This window comes from Dendrobates tinctorius, unplaced genomic scaffold (genome assembly GCF_039654945.1).
Source record: "Dendrobates tinctorius isolate UK_male_01 unplaced genomic scaffold, ASM3965494v1 ptg000057l, whole genome shotgun sequence".
Lineage (NCBI taxonomy): Eukaryota > Metazoa > Chordata > Amphibia > Anura > Dendrobatidae > Dendrobates > Dendrobates tinctorius.
The window spans coordinates 13,370,513-13,392,004 of NW_027361725.1; the positions used below are offsets into that span (position 1 = coordinate 13,370,513).

Genomic DNA, 21,492 nt, shown 5'->3' on the forward strand with positions numbered 1-21,492 from the left:
TGCAGTAGGAAAGGTCTTTTTATGTTTGGATTAGCGTATAGTATTTACAGTGCTGTGCAAATTAATAGGGATGAAGCATTTTTTTAAGTAAAATCGTAAGATGGTTATGTGGCGCCCCCAGGAGTATGGTCGCTACAGTGGCATTGCCTTCCTCCAGGGAGGGTGATGTCAGACTTGGAGGCAATGAAGGGTATCTCTAGCAGTTAACCATGTCATGCAACATAGTTCCCACTCTGGGTCAGCAGAGGGAGCTCTGAACCCAGAACTGAGGGGATGAGTTGTCTCTGGGGGCCAGGGAGGAGTGTCAGTTAGTGTGAGGAGGGCAACGTGTGTAGACGTGTGGAGAGAAGCTGGAGGTTGAGCTGAGGATAGAGAGCTCCCTCCCATTGATAGCGCATGATCTGGTGCCTGGTCTCCACGGTTGTATGGATACTGAAGGTCCTGCAACAGAAACCAGAGGAATAGGAAGCTGTAAATGCTCTATTCCCACCTAAGACTCGGAGGCACAACAGCGACGGGTGAGCCAAGAGAGATAGAGGGCTACAGCTGTCTGCCATATGAGTTAGTTCTAAGAGAAGATAAGAAGGAGGAACTTCAGTGTAACAAAGTACTGCATGTACCTCAAGCCAGCGCTAGGAAGGAGACTACACAACTCATCTGATAGAGAGATCCCTGAGTTGCTTCCAGGCTAGCCTGCTCCTGTGCCATCTGTAACCAGGACCCTGGATGGCGTTTGCCAAATAAAGGTAAAGAAACTGCACCCTGTTGTGTCCTTGCCTCCGTCCTGCAACATCCTCAGCACTGCTACATCTGTGCCAAACACTGCACCCTCTTCCTAAACCTTTCTCTACACTGCCCTGGGACTACAGCCCTGCCTGTGGAGGTCTACACCATCATTGCTGCACCCTACCATCTGCCCCAGAGGATCTGTCTGCAGCGTCGGCTTAACACCTCCATTGCTGAACACCACAGGTGGCGTCACGAATCACTTATAAACTTTATTCCCAACTCAACCCCTTTTACATGGGCGCCCAGGGCCAAGAACCGGGTCACCGCTGCTGTGACAATCCCCTCTGAGAGACCGGCCCGGTACCGAGTACCCCACAGCCCTGGGAGGGCGACCCAGTTACCAGTCAGTGATTCAAACCAGTTTTAACTGCTTTGAACAGGTGTGAGTGCCTGTTCAAAGCAGTTAAAACTGGTTTGAATCACTGACTGGTAACCAACTTACGGTTTTACTTAAAAAAATGCTTTGTCCCAATTAATTTGCACAGCACTGTAGTATAAAAAACAGACTCAAGAAAGTAAATTGACTTTCTGCAAAGTATGGGCAGCTCTGTAGCCCCAACAATTATGAATTCAGCTCTGGGCTATATTACAGGCTATAACTCAAGATCACTGAAGAAGAGAAAACTTAGGTCTTGCCTAAGTGATCCTCAAGAAGTCTGGCTCCTTAAACTGGCCAATTTCCTCACTGCTTGCCCAGACACTCAATTATCCTAGGAAAGGACCTCAGACAGGCCAGAATACAGTCACAGGACCTTCTCACTGGTCCCTCCTGACTGGCTCGCTATGTTGGCCTGGCACTCTGCATTCCAAACCTACAGCCAATGTATACAAATGTACCCCAACAAGTCATAAGGACACCCATTAGAGCAAAATGCCCCCATGCAACACACTATGGGCCTAAGCTTGCACAATACTATTTGTGATATGACAACTGGACATAACTCTACCCGCCCTGCCACAATGATGCTGAATAACCACCTGAATCCCTATCACCCCTAGCTCCCCTAAATTCTAAAGTAAAATATTAAACACAATCCCCCACACATATTAGATAGCTATTGGCTGAGCACTCCTGTCTTCTCTATGAGGATCTCCTCTGAGTAATGGCTTATCTCCCAAACAACAATAAGATCTGGGTCGCCCGCCCAGGGTTGTGGGGTACTCGGTATCGGGCCGGTATCAGTGGGATGTGTCACAGCGGCAGTGACCCGGACTGTGGCCCTGGGTGCCCAAGTAATAGGAAGATGTGAATGGTGGAATGTAATTAGATGAATAGTTCTTGACGCCACCTGTGGTGTTCGGCAAGGGAGGTGTTAAGCCGACGCTGCAGACACATCCTCCGGGACAGATGGTGTGGTGCAGCAATGATGTTATAGCCCTCCACAGGCAGGGCTGTTGTCCCAGGGCAGTATAGATGTGGAGACACTTAGATGGTGTAGTGTTTGGCGCAGGGGGTGTAGCAGTGCCAGGCGGACGGACGCAAGAAGGAATGGAGGACACCAGGGCATGTAGTTCCAAAGCTTTACTCACAGTCTGTAGTGCCCACTTCTGTGCCGTGTCCTCCGGGTCAGGGACTCAGTCAACCTCCAAGCAAGATGGAATGCTCCCTTCCACACTCCCACAACTTATGTGCCTTTTCTGAATGTCTATGTGGTGCCCCTGAGGCTCAGCCGCCACAGAGGTACTGCACCTTCTCCTAAGGTGTAGTGCCCCACCAACTAGGTAAGTTGGGGACTCATTTCCACACTCCAACACCTGCATCCCACACACAGGATAGTTCAGTAGGTCCGCCTAACAGCTTCAGGCTGGGGGTAGCAGAGCACCCTTCGTGCAACCCTGCTTCGTAACACGAGATGTGTTGGGAGGTTGGTGGAGTTAGAATAAAAGAGGGGGAAAGTGAAGAATTGTAGGTCAGTCTGACGGAAGGTCAGGCGAGAGAAGTTTAGTTTTGAAGTTAGTTTGAGTTCAGTTTGAGTTTAGTTTAGAAAGAGTGCTGCAGCTGCCTCAGTGATCTGAGCCAGCTGGCACGAGAAAGAGAAGGACGTAGACCTGCAACCTCAGCTTACATAAGAGAGAGAAGGAACAGTGCGGAACGAAGGAGTAAGAGAACAGAGATGACTTGTGGGTTGGAAGATGAACCCTGCCTATAGGTTCTCAGTGCAAGGCCCGGGCCCGGTCCTCGAGGTTGTATGGACACTTATGGTTCTGCAGCAGACACCGGTGGAGTAGTTGGCTGTAAATGCACTACTCCCATCCAAGACTTGGGACACAACAGCAACTGATTCGCGAGCCAGGACTCTGAGAGGAGTCCCCGATAGAGGCTACAGCTGTCTGTCATACAAGTGAGGTTCTAGGAACATCTGACAGGAGGAATTCCAGAGAACTACGGTACTGGAGTTCTTCACACTGAAAGGCGCAATAGAGGAGTCGTTCAGGAAAGGCACATGTTGGCGGAGTGTTGGAGAGGAGAACCCCGACTTGCCCGGGAGGTTGATTGAGTCTCTACCCCGGAGGACACGGCACTGAGGCAGGCACCAGTGGGTACCACGAACTGTGAGTAAAGCTTTGAAACTACAAGCCCTGGTGTCCTCCATTCATTCGTCGCTAACACCTCCAGCACCGCTACATCTGGGTGCCAGCATCTATACCATTCTGCGCCTCTCCTCGTCCATTGCACCTACACTGCCCTGGGACTACAGCTCCACCTGTGGGGAGCTACACCATCTTTGCTGCACCACACCATCAGTCCCAGCGGATCTGCACGCAGCTTTGGCTCAATCTCTTACTTGCCAAATACCACGGGTGGCGTCACGAACTATTCAAATAAACTTTAACATCATTAACATCACCGCCATTGATATTGGGCGCCCAGGGCCATGGACCGGGTCACTGCTGCTGTGACACATCCCCCTGACACCGGCCTGGTACCGAGTACCCCGTTGCCCTGGGTGTGAGGGCGACCCAATTTTTGGCGCCACGAACAGGATGACGAGACCCGATACCATCGGGTTCTGTGCGCCTGAAATTTGTGAGACTTTGTGCTTCTGAGAATGTGCAGAAGACCTGATTTAATAGACTGTAAAATGGACATTAGAAATGGCCGCTGGCGCAGAGAAGAAGGGCGTGAAGAGATGGGAGGTCTTAGAAAAAGACCGCGAAGAGTTTTGGGCCTTCCCTGCCTGAATTACTATGTGACAGATACATGGCCCACCCTCCGAGGGTTTCGTATACTGGCTTGGTATGGAGGCGCTGGAAGAAGACGCCGCCCCGGAAGGAGGGGCAGAAGAAGCCAGTGGCGGGAAAGGGGCCAAGGCAAGAAGAAAAATGCCAGAACGCCATTTTGGAGAGAGAGCGAAGGAGGCCTGCAGAGCGCGGGGAAATGGATCTCCCTGGCGCCATGGATCTCCCTGGTGCCATGGTTGACGACTCCAACCCGAACTACGGAATGAACCGCCAACATCTAGAAGCTGAAATAGCTGAATTGACAGCCAGTCTGCAGCTGAGGAAGGATGCCTTAGAGAAGCTGAGATGGCAGCGTGCCCCGGCGGGGCCTACACCAGCGGTACCCTCTCCATCGGTACCTGCCGATACCGCACCGGACTGTCCCCGGGCAGCGCTGATCTACACTTCTACCCTGACTGTGCGGCTAGGTGCCGCCTGCCCGAAGGAGTTACCGGAGGACCCTGGAGTGGAAGCGGAGCTCCCGCCCGGACCTGACGCGGCTGCGCAGGTCCCCGCAGAGACCCCAGCGGATCCGGAGCCACCATCCGCTCCATCACCACCTGCACCGGAGCAGAACCCACACCGCCAGGAGGCCCCAGGTATGTTGGATGTTCCTCCACCTGGGAAGGCCCTGTGGTGTACCGCAGTTGCAGCGGCTGGCCAAATCGTCCTGGATCTGGTCTGGGACCGGGATGCTGGTGCTGTGGGTGAGAGCAGGTCCCGGGAAGAGCGGGAGAAAGAAGAGAGTTGGGCAGGATGTCGGGACACCATTCGACAACTGGCAGCGGAATATCGGGAGAGGGAGCAGAGAAAGAAGGCTGTGCTGGGTCCGGATCTGGCCCGGAAGGAGAGGGCCCGTGCTGGGCATCATGGTCCCTGGGATGCAGCTGGATGGGGGCAGGTGCTGAATGTAAACTGAGAGGAGTTCAGATTTATTGCGGACCCCAAAAGAATCAGTGACCTGTTCTTTAACCGGCGGGACGTGGAGGCCCATCTGAGGAGGGAGCATCCTGATAGAGACTTGCAGCCTGGGGAGTATGTGATCTTCACCCGGCATGAAGGACTCCGGGGGTGGTACGCCTTGAATATCCGCCGTATTCCGGAGGAGTTTATCAAAAGGTACAAGCCAAAGAGTCCTGTTGCTGCCCCTCCACCCACCGTTACCACTCAGACTGCTCAGGTACCTGATCCTAGGAACCAGGCTGCTCTTGTATCACCTCCAGTTTGGCAGTCCAAATCAAAGATCCCTGGCTTAACACCGTGGGAAGAGGAGTACTTGAGGATTGCCAATGACTACTTTGAATCTGGTAGCCGTTAAAACACTTTTCAAATCTCGTTGCCCAGGAGGGTTTTGTTTGCACCAGTTGTGCTTTGTTGGTTTTTGCTACCATATTTTGTTTTTTCTGGAAGCACTTTTGTTGCCTAGTTTTTGCAATGGCAGCGTTTTCACAATTTGATCTAGCGATCATGAACTTGGAGTGGTCCAAAAACTCTTACTTGTAAATAGTTGCACCTCTTTAGGTGCCCTCTCTTGGTTTTACATTTAGAGACTCTTTGCGAAGATAATGTTTTTACATGGACACTTTTCGAAGATGATGTCTACCTCAAAGGACACTGCAAGAGATCCTGGCTGGGAGCAGTGTCCAGCACCTTACAAGAAGAATAGTTTTTACATATATAATTTCCCTTTGGGGCACTAGATTCCAACCAATTATTTCGTTTGTTTTGAAATCTGTTCTTGACTAATAAATGTCGAAGGTTAGTACTTCTTTTACTCGCAAATAAAGGACCCCTACTGTCCACATCTGTGAGGTCTCTGTCACTTTCCAGCAGGTGCCAATTCTGTCTGATGACTGTTCTAATGTGTCTATCCATAGAATTATATGTAAAACTAAAAACAAACCGTTTCTCTTTTCTTTTTCAAAAAAGGAAAAGAGAAACGGTTTGTTTGCTAGTAAAAGAAGTACTAACCTTCGAGATTTATTAGTCAAGAACAGATTTCAAAACAAACGAAATAATTGGTTGGAATCTAGTGCCCCAAAGGGAAATTATATATGTAAAAACTGTTCTTGGTGTCCATTTAAATTAAGTGGCAAAACTGTAAATATGGGACCTATATTTCACGAAGTCACGGAATTCATTACTTGCAGGACCTCCTTTGTAGTGTATTCATTGTTTTGCCCATGTGGTTTTTTCTACATTGGGAAAACGATCCGGCCCCTCTGTGTAAGATTGAGGGAACATTTCAATTCTATCAGCACAGGAAAGGGTGTCCCTAGACTTATAGAACACATGAGGAAGGTGCATGGAGGGAATGCGGAAGCATTACGGTTTACTGGCATTGAAAGGGTGTCTGCACCGCAGCATGGAGGGAGTCATAAAAAATATCTTTTACAAATAGAGGCTAAATGGATCCTCCGTACAAAAGCCACAGGTCCTTTGGGTCTAAATGAAAAAGTGGATATGTCCGTATTTCTCTGAAGCGGTTATGATTGCAGTTTTATTGCATATGGTGTATGTAAATTATGCTTGTTTTTATTTTTATTTTTTATTTTGGGGTTTTTTTAAGACACGTTCAGGTAAAGGGTGGAGTTTCTTTTGTTCACACATGTGGTATAAATTAGTGTTTCCTTGAACCCGAGCATGGGACCTGTTGAAGTGCATTGTGCACGAAACGGCTGTCGTCCGTCTTTTTGCATTTCTCCCGTGCCATTGCCTATGCTTTATTAATATGAAATAAAGTGAATCATTTCAAGAGAACGGTGAGTGCCATCCTGCTGTCTTTTTCTACTATGATATTTCATGTTTTTTCTTCACATGGATAGAGCACCCGTTCAGCAAGGGTTACAGGTGTCACACTGACAGCGGTTATAAGTGACTTTGCGGGTATTTCTTTCTCAGGGACAGTGCCGGATGTTTTTTCTTTGAAAGCTTTGAAACTACAAGCCCTGGTGTCCTCCATTCATTCGTCGCTAACACCTCCAGCGCTGCTACATCTGGGTACCAGCATCTATACCATTCTGCGCCTCTCCTCGTCCATTGCACCTACACTGCCCTGGGACTACAGCTCCACCTGTGGGGAGCTACACCATCTTTGCTGCACCACACCATCAGTCCCAGCGGATCTGCACACAGGGTTGGCTCAACATCTTACTTGCCAAATACCACGGGTGGCGTCACGAACTATTCAAATAAACTTTAACACCATTAACATCACCGCCATTGATATTGGGCACCCAGGGCCACGGACCGGGTCACTGCTGCTGTGACACATCCCCCTGACACCGGCCTGGTACCGAGTACCCCACTGCCCTGGGTGTGAGGGCGACCCATCTCCTCTATAGCGCCTTTAAGTGTGAAGATCTCCTAGTACTGAGTTACACTGGAGATCCTCCTGACAGATGTTCCCAAGAACTCTACTTGTACGGCAGACAGCTGTAGTCTGCTTCGGGGACTCTACTCCTAAGTCCCAGCTCTCTATCCGTGTTGTTGTTGTGCCCTCAAGTCTTAGATGGGAGTAGTGCATTTACAGCCCACTACTCCACCGGTGTCTGCTGCAGAACCATTAGTGTCCATACAACCTCGGGGACCAGGCCCCGGCCTTGCGCTTATAACTTCTAGGCAGGGTTCTTCCTCTAACTCATGTCCTCTGTGTTCCCTTTTACTCCTACGTTCCGTACTAGTCTTTCTCTCCTATGGAAGCTCAGGCTTCAGTTCAATGTCTTTCTCCTTCTTTCCTTTCCCGTGCCAGCTGGCTCAGATCACTGAGGCAGCTGCAGCACTCCTTCCTCCATCCCTCTTCCAGGGATCCCCACTCCTTTCCGAGTGGCTTCCTCTCTCAGACTCACCGACTGACTGACCTGTAATCCTAAACCATCCCGCTCTTTTATGTATTCTCAACTCCACCCACCTCCCAGAACGTCTAGTGTTCCAAGCAGGGAACCACCAAAGGTGCTCTGCTTCTCTCTAAGCAAGGAGCCGCAATGTGGTTTTGCTGAGCTACTCTATTGTGTGGGGTGCGAGTGTTGGAGCGTGGTCAGGAGCCTCTAACTTACCTGGATGGTGGGGCACCACACCTTAGGAGAAGGTGCAGTACCTCTGTGGCGACTGAGCCTCAGGGACGCCATACACTAAACTGTCTGCTGATCCTACTAATTCTGGATTGTTTGGCCAACTCTAATGTGTATATGTAGGCCTATTCTCTTTCTTTACAATCCTGTGGAAAGGTTCACCCACAACTGAACTTTTAATAAACAGATCTAATACAAGTTACCTTGACTCAGATATAGCACTGGAATAACATGGCACAAAAAAAGTGTAATTCAGCACCTAACTTAATGTGGGACCAAGGCTTGTGCAATGTTAAGTTGTCAAGAGCCTCCCATACACATTGGATAGCTGTCAGCTAAACATCGTGTCATTCTCAGTCCCTGACTGGTAGGTGTGAGCCAGGGGGTTGTGGCCTCACTGTGCCACAAACCAGACTACCCTGGAAGGGATGTGACTAGGACAGCTGTTGTGAGTTCATTTTCCCCTTCACTACTGAGGCCCGAGGAACTCCCTCTTCTGGTGAAGAAAGGTAGTGAGCCTGATTGTCAAACACCTGGGGCTGATGATGATGACTGGCTGAGTGGAGTTAATGACTGGATATAAGGCTGCCGACGCCCTTCTGGCCTGCGGGTGATTTCTCTGTGGACTTCTAGGAAACCAGTCTGATTCCTCCTCATCTAAAGCTAAGATTTCTGCTTTGCCTTTTTGCATTAGTGTTTTGTTTTCCTTGCTTTTCTGGATTCTGCCATTCCCTGCTGGGGTGAGCTGAATCTCCTTTTGCCTGTTGCTCTGCCTTCAGAATATTCCTGAGTACTGACATAGTTTTTTTGAAGCCTAGCGTCTTCAGGGCCTTTTTTACTGTCAGTTGGTTGGCTCTTATTTTCATAGGGTTTTTCACGGATTGCAGACAGCAGCCTTCCTGTCCTTTCCTATCTAAGCTAGCGTGGGCCCCATCTTTGCTCAGTCTATCTTTCTGTCTGTGTTTTGTTCTTTCTTCTTGCTTCACCGTCATTATATGTGGGGGGCTGCCTTTTGCTTTGGGGTCTGCTCTGAGGCAGTTTAGATTTCCCTTTCTGTCTTTAGGCTATGTAGTCCTCCGGCTGTGATCGAGGGGCCTAGGGCATCGTAGGAGCCCCCCACGGCTACTGCTAGTTGTGTTGATAGGTTCAGGGGTCTGCAATCCGATAGCTGCCAACTTCTCTGGTTTTCTGGACTTAGCTAGCATTTCTATTTTTGCCTCCTACGGTGACTCAATCATAACAGACAGCTGCCTTGGTTTTCGTTGGAGCCTCTGATGGTGAGGTCAGGCTTGTGTGGCAGACAGCTGCCAGGTGCCACTCCAGAGTGGTGTCTGACTGTGGCTGATGATCCCACTGGGGAACTGGACACTTGGTCAGGTGCGACTGACAGGCAGGCAGGTGGGCACGGCAGGCACGGCTGGTACCCAGGCAGGCACGGCAAAGACACTGGGCAGGCTGGCACGGCAGAGACACAGGTAGTGGAACAGGCAGAACGGAGTGGAGTATGATGAAACAGGTTTGGACCTGTTCACACAGGAGGTGTAGGTACAGATACAGGCAGGAAAGAGTGGAGTATGAAGGAACAGGTTTGAACCTGTTCACACAGGAGATGCAGGTACGGATACAGACAGGAAGGAGTGGAATATGAAGGAACAGATTTGGACCTGTTCACACAGGAGGAGAACCGCAAGACTGCAGAGAAGAATAATAGAGCAGCAAGAGGTTCTGCAGCAGCAGAACCGGAACCAAGCAGAACCGCAAAAGATCAACATCCAACAGTGCGGAGACGCCATCACATGTTTCTCAACGCAGTGATTCTAGAGCAAAGCCCCCATCCCTTATGGGAAATATGTAAAAATATGCAAAACACAAGCCGCGGAGACACCATCACATGTTTCTCAACGCAAGCAATGACTAGCCAGGTCTTTCCCCGGGAAGGACATTCCTTCATTGGAGACTGCCCTTCCCGTGGTTGTTCCTTCCCAGGGAAAGACCTGGTTAGTCATTGCTTGCGTTGAGAAACATGTGATGGTGTCTCCGCGGCTTGTGTCTTGCATATTTTTACATATTTCCCATAAGGGATGGGGCTTTGCTCTAGAATCACTGCGTTGAAAAACGTGATGGTGTCTCCACAGTGTTGGATGTTGATCTCCATGAGTTCATTCATCCTCATTTTTCACAGTCTTCTACTAGGCATTGCCCCTACTGGCCAGTTTCCTACTCCACACTGATGAGGGGTAATACCCTGAAACAGCTGTCTGTGGATGGATACCATGTTTTGGCATAGGTGGTTTCCTTCATTGGAGACTGCCCTTCCCGTGGTTCTTCCTTCCCGGGGAAAGACCTGGCTAGTCATTGCTTGCGTTGAGAAACTGTCAGTGCGCGTGTCCTGAGTACAGAAACAGTGCTAAAAGATACCTGTGGAGCAGGGCAGCAGAGGTGACAATGCGTGCTTCAAACTATTGGTGTCAGGGTCCAGTCAGCGCATGAAAGTAAAGATGCACAGGACCTGCGGACACAGAAGTTAGCAAGCTGGCACAGGACCTATGGTCATGTGACTGCAAGGGGCGGGGCTTAGCGTCCTGCTTTCAGATATGACAGGACACCATACAACAACTCAGAGTCAGGCAAAATGGAGGTCACAAGAGTACGGGCAAACGAGGCACAGGAGGGACAAATAGACGGGTGGTCAGACAAAGCCAAAAGTCATACACAAGAGGGCGACGTGGTACAAAGGGGACGAGCAGAGAGAAGTCGGGTCACAAGCAGAGAGTCATACACGAGAGGTAGCGCAGTACAAGAGGGGCAGGCAGAACTCGTAACAGGGACAGAACCGGATCAAAACCAAACAAGCAAGCAAGATATCAGGCACAAGGCACACATACGCACAAGGTCAACTAACTCCGCCAAGAGCAGGAGTATAACTGACACCGGACCTAGGTCCAGTGAGCATCAAATAGCCGCCCTCTGCCAGAGAGAGGCGGAACATTTAACCCCCAGTCTGATCAGGACGGGCCAAAGCGAAACCCCATCCTGGATCATGACAGAAACATGTGATGGTGTCTCCGCGGCTTGTGTTTTGCAAAGCTAGGACAGAGACCAGGACATTCTGCCTCCTGGAGGGTAGACAGAGAACCAAGCAAGGCTAGGAGTAAGACTTCCAGAGAAGGAGATACACAGAAGAGGACCTGGCAGGCTCAATAGCAAGATACTAACTGAGTTAACACATTGCACAGGCCCAGTCCATTGGGAGCAGCTGCCCTAAATGCTAAAGGGCTCTTGGTAATTAGCCAGGGACACATCAGGCAGATGCACACTGATCCCATAAGAACCAGAGAGTTCTGACATCGCCCCCTGTACACATGGCCAGGAAATATACACAGAGCAGACAGGAGACAAGAGGCACAGAACATGGAGCTGGTAGCAGACAGAAATCATAGCATGGCCTGGAGCAGTGAGAAAGTTGGTGAGTGAGGGATGGTAGGCCATGCAGGGATGCCAGCAGGGTTGTTACACATTGTCCGGCTGAGCACTCCTGTGTTCTCGATAAGAAAGCTGCCAGCTGATATGTTGGCAAGCGGCTTATTTCCAGGAGAACAATACAATCAGCAGTCCGAAATCAATCCTACGGTGATACGCATCCTGAAGGGACTTAAGGTCAGAAAGGCACCTGGCCCTGATGGTGTATCTCCAATGTGTCTGAAAGTATGTGCTACCCAGCTTGCCCCTATACTGACAAATATATACAATGTGTCAATGAAAGAGTGCGTTGTACCTCAGTGTTGGAAAAGTTCCACAATTATCCCTGTCCCCAAGAAAGTGGGATGCTCTGAGTTGAACGACTATAGACCAGTAGCACTCACATCTGTAGCTATGAAAGTCTTTGAAAGAATTATGATATCCCACCTGATAAAATTCACGCAGAAGCTATGGGACCCGCTTCAGTTTGCCTATAAGGAGAATCGTTCGGCAAACGACACTGTCAATCTGGCACTGAAGAACATTTTGGATCATACAGATGAACTGCACTCATATGTCCGGATTCTTTTCATGGACTTTAGCTCAGCGTTCAATACCATTGATCCGAATTTACTTCATAAGAAAATGGTAGCTCTTGGAGTCCCTCTCAACTTATGCTTGTGGATTTATAACTTCCTGACAGCCAGGATACAGAGTGTAAAAGTTGGACCATTCACTTCGGACACCTTGGTCACAAACATCGGGGCACCTCAGGGGTGTGTTTTGTCCCCGTTACTGTTTTCTCTCTATACGAATGATTGCATCTCTTCAGCAGACTCAGTAAAAATCTTGAAATTTGCCGATGATATGACACTGATTGGTCTCATCAGGGGAAATGCTGAAGACTTGTATCGGTGTGAGGTGAAAAGAATATGTGACTGGTGTAAAGTCAATAATCTTGTACTCAACACTAAAAAAACTGCTGAGTTGGTTGTGGATTTTAGGAAAGATCAACATGAGATACTTCCAATCTACACCCATGACGAAGTGGTTCTTAGGGTCACAGAGACCAAATTCCTTGGTGTTATCATCTCTCATGATCTTAAATGTGGGAAAAACGTGGATGCTGTTATAAGAAAAGCACAACAGAGGATGTTCTTCCTGCGTCAGCTGAAAAGATATGGTTTGTCTAAGAATCTGCTGATCTTATTCTTTAATGCTGTCATCAGATCTGTGATTTGTTCCTCTCTGATAGTCTGGTATGGGGGAGCCACTGCGCATGACAAACTCCGCTTACAAAGGACTTACAGAACAGCAGAGAGAACTATAGGTTCCCCCCTGCCTAAAATCTAGGATCTTTATTATTCGATCCCACGCATTGAAAATTTCATCCGATCCCTCTCACCCGGGACACTCCTCATTCCAACTACTCCCTTCAGGACGTCGCTTCAGAGTCCCCAAATGCAGCACCAACCACCATATGAACAGCTTCTATCCACTCTCTGTTCAACAATTAAATCGTCATGTGTAGACTATATACTGTATCTGTCTTGTTAGATGTTACTTGTTGTATCTGTTGTTATATATTATGTTGCCTCTTTGCCACAAAGAATTCCTTGTATATATGTAATATGTACTTGGCGATAATAAATTTGATTGATTGATTGATTGATTGAATCCTCTCCCAATGTGGACATTGGCCGACTGATCAACATCTCGAGCAGTCGGCTGATGTCCCCATACACATTAGACTCATTGATATTATTTGCTTCAACCGACAATAGTATAAATTGTAATGAAGACTTTAACTCTATCATGTGAGATTACCTTATTTTTAAAGTTTAAGCCTTACAGTAGAAAGATGTTTCTTTCTGTGTTTTGGAAAGCTTTGATACAATTGTAGACTTTATTCCATTTGAAAACTGTAAAAAGGGAGACAGACACTCACTACCAACAGCCTTTCTTTACTGGGAGGGGATCCGTCACGAAATACATGGGCTGGTCCCTTTTACAGTGACTCTTTAATGTTTCTCATAGATGGGTGGGCTCTGAGCTATGACTCTAGCATACTGCCCATTTGCCCTATAGGGTATATAGATAGAGGTAGGATTTATAAAAGATTAATCCAACACAAGCACATGGTGCTGTAGAGTCAAGTTGTTCCGCACTTTTTCAATCACAAACATTGGAAGTTGAGGGACGGTAAATGAAACACTTATTGTTTAACATGAAACAATAAATTATCTGCGGAAATCCATTGAATTGGCTGTCAGTGGCTTGATAAGAAGGAAGAAACAATTAAACAAAGTGAGATCACACAATTCAGTGCATTATAAATGAAAGGAACGCTTCATGGCATGATGAAAGACACAGGCCTTATCTATGAAAGCATGCGGCAAGAAGTCGCGATAAGGACAAAAACTGGTCGTGTTTAATGGATACATCTCCTTGAAGGTAGAAAGAAATATCCTGTCACAGTTTAATGTATATGCTTAGATTATCTCTACCACTGTACACAGTGATCTGCGAGGAAAATTATCCATTTCAATGAGTTATCAATTCATTTAGCAAGAGTTCGCACTATAGGTATATGTATATAGCAGGCACAGGAAGCTGATGGCTAACAGGTGGCACTATGAGTGTAAGGGCATGCCCACGTTGGACCTTTCTGCATCAGAAAATCTACACGAAAACTGTTTAAGATTATGGTGTTTTCTGCACATTTTACCTGGTGAAATCCACTTTGAAATTTACATTGTTTATGGAACTGCTGGAGACAGCACAGAGCTTTGCTCAGCTTTTTCTAGCAGTTGGGCCAGTTTGAAGTCACATGGTAGATATGGCAACCAAGGGACAAAGGGATGTACTGTGTTTAGCTAAATCCACAATTCTTATGTTAGGAGTCTGATTTCTTCCTTCCCTATGATGAAATCTAGACCCTTATATGCTGCAGTCTCCTGCGTTTCATCTGCGGTAGAGGAGATTGCAGAGGAGAGTGCCTTGCGGCAACTCTTTCCAGAGGCTAAGTCCTCTGTTCCCTCCACTGAGCATGCTCATGGGACGAGCTCCCATTGGAGTTTGGGAGTCACATGCTCAGGTCCTGTGTCTAATCCTATTGGCTCCTCCTGGAGCCTTGGAGACTTCCGGAAGGTCCCGTTTGGTATAAAAAGCGCGCATGGCTGTTCTGCCATGCGCTAGTATTTCATACTTGCTGCTGTATGTATGGTGATGGATGCTTGGACTGGTGACTGACTTATTAAGAAACCCCTTCCCTCTGTTAATACGATTGTGTGAGTGTTTGGGTTCAGCCAGTAGCAGCGCTAGCGCCAGCGCGCATATGCTCCATCTTGCTCAGCAGCTTAGCGTCTGCATTGCGCCAGCGTTATTGCAGCGCCTTGCCAGAGGTTCAGTTCTTGCCGCGCTGCAGTTGCAGCTTTCTCTGCGTCAGCGGTTGCGATGTTTCGCACCTTATTTGACGGTAGGTCTAGACGGAGTAGTCCTGCTGTTTAAGGCTACTCCTGTGACCGCGAATACTGCGACTATATCGCTGTGTGTCTGTGACTCTGAACAGACTCAGCGTTTAATTTGAGCTTATTTGCCTGCAGCTCTGTGCGTATAACAGAGCTTGCTTTTGTGCACTGGGTGCCGTCTAAACCTTGTGCACATTACCGCCTTGTGTTCTGCCTCTCTAGCAGCGGTTTTTCCATCCACCGCATGGTGGACCCCGGGTGGCAAAGGCACTTTATTTATTTTTTATTTAGTGTCTTCCGCCACTCCTAACAGCCTAACCCCTTCCACCATGGCCATTTTTCTTTTTTTCTTTTTCATAGGAGGACTAAGACGGCAGCCATGGGAGCCTTCATCAGGGCCCCAGCTGCCAAGACAACCCATCAGCACCCTGCAATTATGTCAACAGGAGCAATTTCATTGTGATGCAGGTTCAGCTCCTGAGCTCATTCCATACATGTGGAGCAAGTATAGGACATACTATTAGGTTCTACATAATTAAAGGGTTAAATGGGTCTTCCAGGATATCAATGTCCAAACCATTGACAGATAGCTCCCCCACCAATCAGTTGTTAATATAACATTATTACGAAGCCTTACAGGATTTCCAATAGTTAGGATATCAGACGACAATAGAGGATACCGTCTAAAAATTTGTAATGCATTTTCCTTACTTATTTCTTTAATAGTCTTATAGACTCTTTGCCCGCCACTTCATCCGCCTATGGCAACAACTTGACGTTGCTCTTTGTCACTGGGTTCTTTTGCTCCCATTATGCCATATCTAGTAGGACATTTGGGAGCATTTGCAAAAGTCAATGAGTTGGCATAATGGCTAATTTCTTCGTTGTGACCCTAGAGAACCAAACAAAAAAAAGTATTTTAGAGCGAAACGGAAACAAAAATAAACTACTTTGATTGAAAATTCAAAATGGCTCAATTTTTAATTCTGTGAAGAATATTTCTTTGTCAAGGACCCACATTATGAAGCTTACAGCTTTTAAAAGGATATCTAAAGAATTGATGGAGAAAAATACATCTACACTTTGTAAAGACTCAATCTATGAAAATACAAAATTATGTAACTGTTAAAATAAAGGTGTTCATAAAAAGTGACTAAAGCATCGCATGCAATCCAAAAATGATGCCATTGAAAAAATAGCTCACCACGCAAACCTCCTCACACATCTCTATCTTTTCAGGAAAAACATCACCAGTCTTAGAAAATGGTAACACAAACCAATTTTTTTCCAAAGTTCAGATTTTTTTTCATTACTAAAAAAAATGACAAAGTGCCTTGAAAACTTATTCCTACCCCATGAACTTTTCCACATTTTCTTCAGGTTACACCCATGAACAAACTTAAATGTATTTTATTATGATTTTATATGATATAACAACACAAAGTAACAAGTGTTAGTATTTAAAAAATATAAATCTGAAAATTGTGAGGTGTAGAGTTGAGCGAAACGGGTCGAAAAATTTCAAAAGTCGCCGACTTTTGGTAAAGTCGGGTTTCATGAAACGAAACCCGACCCTAGGGTGAGGTCGGCCACGAGCTCGGCGACTTTAGCGCCAAAGTCGCGTTTCAAAAGTTTGTTTTCCGCCCTTTTTCAGCCAATCAGGATCCACGGACACTGTGGGCAACGTGATGACATAGGCAGGGGTCACCACCATCTTTGAGAAGGGCATGCAAGTGATTGGCTTGCTTTAGGGGGCGTCACAGGGGGTATAAAAGGGCGTGCACGCCGACCACCATCTTACTTCTGCCGATCTTAGCATAGGGAGAGGTTGCTGCTGATTCTGTAGTGAGAGCGTTAGGCAGGTAAGAAGACACCAAAAACTGCTTCTGCTGCTAGCGATTTTGCCTGTACAACACACCAGTCACTGTGTGTGCAGTGCAAGTGGAGGCTATATTTTGCTGGATCAGCTGTGTTGGTTGTTAGGCTGGTTTCACATTTGCGTTTTTTAGCGCTGGAAAAAAACGCATACGTGCGCATGCGATTTTTCCCCTATATTTAACATGGGTGCGCATACCTGCGCACTTGTAAGCGCATGTATGCGATTTTCATGCGCTGCGTTTTTTTGGGGTGTGCGTTGGTATTTTCCAGACGCTGCATGTTGCATTTTTTGGCCCTTGAAAAAATCGCATGCGCACGTATGCGCACGTTTTGCGCTAAAAATGGCCATTATAGCCTATGGATGCGCATACGTGCGCACTGGCATGCGCAGGTATGCGCTTTTTTAGCGCAGCGTTTTTTGGGTGGTGTCCACTTTTTATCCTAGTTAGAATCTTCTAAAGTCCAAAAAAAAAAGGCTATATAAAGGAGGTGCCTGCCAAAACTCTGCCACTACTACACTAGACAGATTGAAGAGCAGACATTCAACCAAGAACCCATTATATCAGCGAAGAATGTGAGTATATTACATTATATGCCTGTCCTTTTAAATTATGTATGTACTAATGATTTTTATTATTTTTACATGCAGTATGTCTTCAGAATCGGAGTATTCCCCATCGCGGCAGGAATTGGCGCAAGCAGACCGTGAGGTGATTATTTTCGTGCATCTGGTAAGTATATCTGCTGCTTCTCCAAATCTCTTACGTTTTTTTCAACTTTCAGACATCGTCATCATCATCTGCGGACGGGAATAGTGAGGGCGAACAGCAGGAGCAGCGAAGCCAATTCCCGGTGGTTATACGTAATGTAAGTATCAAATGATTTGTAATGTTTTTTTTTTTTTTTTATCTTCTATTTTTACTCTTTTTTTTGTTTCTTTTTTTGTAACTTTTTAGTCAATTTAAATTTGATTATTCTAATGAATGTGTTTTGTCTAGGTTCCACAACGGGATGAAGACGTCTACCTGGATAATGAGCAGCTCATCAGCCTGGTCCAGGAGCGTTCGCCGTTGTGGGACAGCCGTGACCGGCTGTACAAGGACAATGTGGTGACACGGCGGCTATGGAATGAGGTGGCCGCAGCGTTGATGGATGGCTGGGACAGCGCCACAGCATCCGCCAAAAAGGCGTTTAGTGAGTATTTCCCTGCTCTGTATTGTGCCGCAGTGACTGTTGTCCTTGACGGCACTGTTGGGTTTCGTGCTAGGCGTATTCTAGCAGGAAACCCAACAGTGTCATCGTGGTCTACAGTGACTGCTTTGAGTATTGTATTGCTACATTGTGCCGCAGTGACTGTTGTCCTTGACGGCACTGTTGGGTTTCGTGCTAGGCGTATTCTAGCAGGAAACCCAACAGTGTCATCGTGGTCTACAGTGACTGCTTTGAGTATTGTATTGCTACATTGTGCCGCAGTGACTGTTGTCCTTGACGGCACTGTTGGGTTTCGTGCTAGGCGTATTCTAGCAGGAAACCCAACAGTGTCATCGTGGTCTACAGTGACTGCTTTGAGTATTGTATTGCTACATTGTGCCGCAGTGACTGTTGTCCTTGACGGCACTGTTGGGTTTCGTGCTAGGCGTATTCTAGCAGGAAACCCAACAGTGTCATCGTGGTCTACAGTGACTGCTTTGAGTATTGTATTGCTACATTGTGCCGCAGTGACTGTTGTCCTTGACGGCACTGTTGGGTTTCGTGCTAGGCGTATTCTAGCAGGAAACCCAACAGTGTCATCGGGGTCTACAGTGACTGCTTTGAGTATTGTATTGCTACATTGTGCCGCAGTGACTGTTGTCCTTGACGGCACTGTTGGGTTTCGTGCTAGGCGTATTCTAGCAGGAAACCCAACAGTGTCATCGTGGTCTACAGTGACTGCTTTGAGTATTGTATTGCTACATTGTGCCGCAGTGACTGTTGTCCTTGACGGCACTGTTGGGTTTCGTGCTAGGCGTATTCTAGCAGGAAACCCAACAGTGTCATCGTGGTCTACAGTGACTGCTTTGAGTATTGTATTGCTACATTGTGCCGCAGTGACTGTTGTCCTTGACGGCACTGTTGGGTTTCGTGCTAGGTGTATTCTAGCAGGAAACCCAACAGTGTCATCGGGGTGTACAGTGACTGCTTTGAGTATTGTATTGCTAAATTGTGCCGCAGTGACTGTTGTCCTTGACGGCACTGTTGGGTTTCGTGCTAGGCGTATTCTAGCAGGAAACCCAACAGTGTCATCGTGGTCTACAGTGACTGCTTTGAGTATTGTATTGCTACATTGTGCCGCAGTGACTGTTGTCCTTGACGGCACTGTTGGGTTTCGTGCTAGGTGTATTCTAGCAGGAAACCCAACAGTGTCATCGGGGTGTACAGTGACTGCTTTGAGTATTGTATTGCTAAATTGTGAAGCAGTGACTGTTGTACTTGACGGCACTGTTTTTTTTCATCAACAGTGGACAAAGTCCGAACACGTTGGCGTTCGATCAAGGACCGCTTCAACAGTGATGTTCGTGCTGAGGGCCAGGTTCGCAGTGGATCTGCGTCAAGGACCAGAACTAGATACCGTCACTATCACGCGTTGCAGTTCCTAAGACCGGTCCTTGCCACAAGATCGTAAGTATTATACATTTTGGGTTTTTATTTTTATTAATCTGTGTTTTTCTAATCCACAGCTGATGCTTCTTGTAAAGGCATGGTAGTAATGATTTTCCTTTCTTCCACAGCACCTGGAGCAGCACCCTGCAACCTGGCCCTGGAGCGGTCCTTCCTCGGACGTCCTCTGACCCGTCCCAGCCATCCGACAGCCAGGAAGCACCTTGCAGGTCCCACACACACACAGCTGGTGACCAGGAAGCTGGGCCATCAGGTGTTCCCCTGTCCCAGGTCTCTGCCACTGGTTATGCGGGCACTACCCGCCAGCGGCAGAGGGCCTTGGACAGGAATGTCTTGCCCGAGTTTATGCATTTGAGCGAGACATTTAATTCCAGCCTCAAGTCACTGTCCGACAGAGTTGAAAGCGGTTTTGCACTGATGGAACGTGGTTTTAACCACTTTGAACACCGCTTCAATTCTGTAGAACAGCGCCTTGACCGTCTGGAGGCCGACCTCAACAGACCAGCACACCATTTTTTTAGTAAGATTGAAAAGGGCATGGCGGAACACCTTAGTCCTGATCAACAGCTGAATGTGCTGCAGGCCTGCAACAATGCTTTCTTGCAGGCTATGCAGCATAATCGGTACGGTCAGCAGTCAGTGGTGTCCTTTCCACCTGTGCCACCATTGACTCGCTTCACCTCACTACCGACTTGTGCTGCATACCACTGCACGGACACCTCTCTTCAAAGGCTGGACACCCACCGTTACACCACCACAAGTCTGAGTGCAGCTGGTCACTTCACCGACACCACCATGGCAAGCGCTGCTCCTGTCTGGAGCACCACCGCCAATCCCATGCATGCGTGGAGCTCAGCCACCACTAGGCAAACATGGAACAGCCCTGCCGCTACAACAACATGTAGTAGCCCTGCCACCACCACTCTGCAAACCTGGGCCATCACTGCCGCCACCAGTCCTCCTGCAAGGACGAGCACTGACCAAGAAGAGCAGCATCAGCCACCTCAGCAGCAGCAGCCAACTCAGCAGCCGCCACCTCAGCAGCAGCAGCCACCTCAGCAGCAGCCGCCACCTCAGCAGCAGCAGCAACCACCTCAGCAGCAGCCGCCACCTCAGCAGCAGCAGCAACCACCTCAGCAGCAGCAACCACCTCAGCAGCAGCTGCCACCTCAGCAGCAGCCGCCACCTCAGCAGCAGCCGCAACCTCTGCAGCAGCAGCCGCCACCTCAGCAGCAGCAGCCATACCAGCAGACGGGGGACCTACATTCCATATTTGCCCCTACTTCAAGGCGAAATCAATCAAGGCGGGCATTGGGCCAAAGTCGGTCCAGGCACACAAGCCTACGGCGACATGCCATTACAACTAATGTAACTGAACAGATTTCCTCTCCTACAAGTGTTCCAAGTTTAATTCCCTTAACTGGACTACCTTCCCCCACAAGTTTTGTTGCCCCTTCCCCTCAAACACCGTCTTCAACTGCAAGTGTTGCATATTCCCTGCACACCCCCAAATTGAAACCATCTGCCCCCAAACGCCGTAAAAAATAATTTTTAAATTTTTTTTTTGTGATAAAAAATAAATTTACATTTGTGGTTCACCATTAATAAGTTTCATTAATGTTGTTTGCGCCGCTCACACACACTGATGGGTAAATACATGTTAAAAACCAACCCAAGGGCTAGTATAGTCATATGTGAAATAACATGGACTAGTATAGTCATTCAAAGGCCTAGTGTAATAACTCTAGTTTTACCAAATAGAATCTGGTTTCATGAAAAACAAATTGTTGAAACTTGTCTAAAAAATAAAGTTTCTTTCTAGTTTCACCACTTTGTTTTTGGTGAAACAAGATGCTAGTTGTTTAAAATGCTAGTTGTTAAAAATCGAGTTATTACAGTAGGCCTTGGTATGACTATACTAGGCCGTGGTATTTCACATATACTAC

At 47.6% G+C, this 21,492-nt stretch overlaps 1 protein-coding gene across 1 annotated transcript; it reads left to right on the forward strand.

Moving 5' to 3' along the window:
• Positions 1-19,062: 19,062 nt before the first annotated feature.
• Positions 19,063-21,253, forward strand: LOC141092033 (uncharacterized). Its single transcript, XM_073577895.1, has 2 exons — positions 19,063-19,546; positions 19,657-21,253. Exon 2 carries the CDS (start codon positions 19,892-19,894, stop codon positions 21,092-21,094), a length of 1,203 nt encoding a protein of 400 aa, XP_073433996.1. The 5' UTR covers positions 19,063-19,546; positions 19,657-19,891; the 3' UTR covers positions 21,095-21,253.
• Positions 21,254-21,492: the final 239 nt, after the last annotated feature.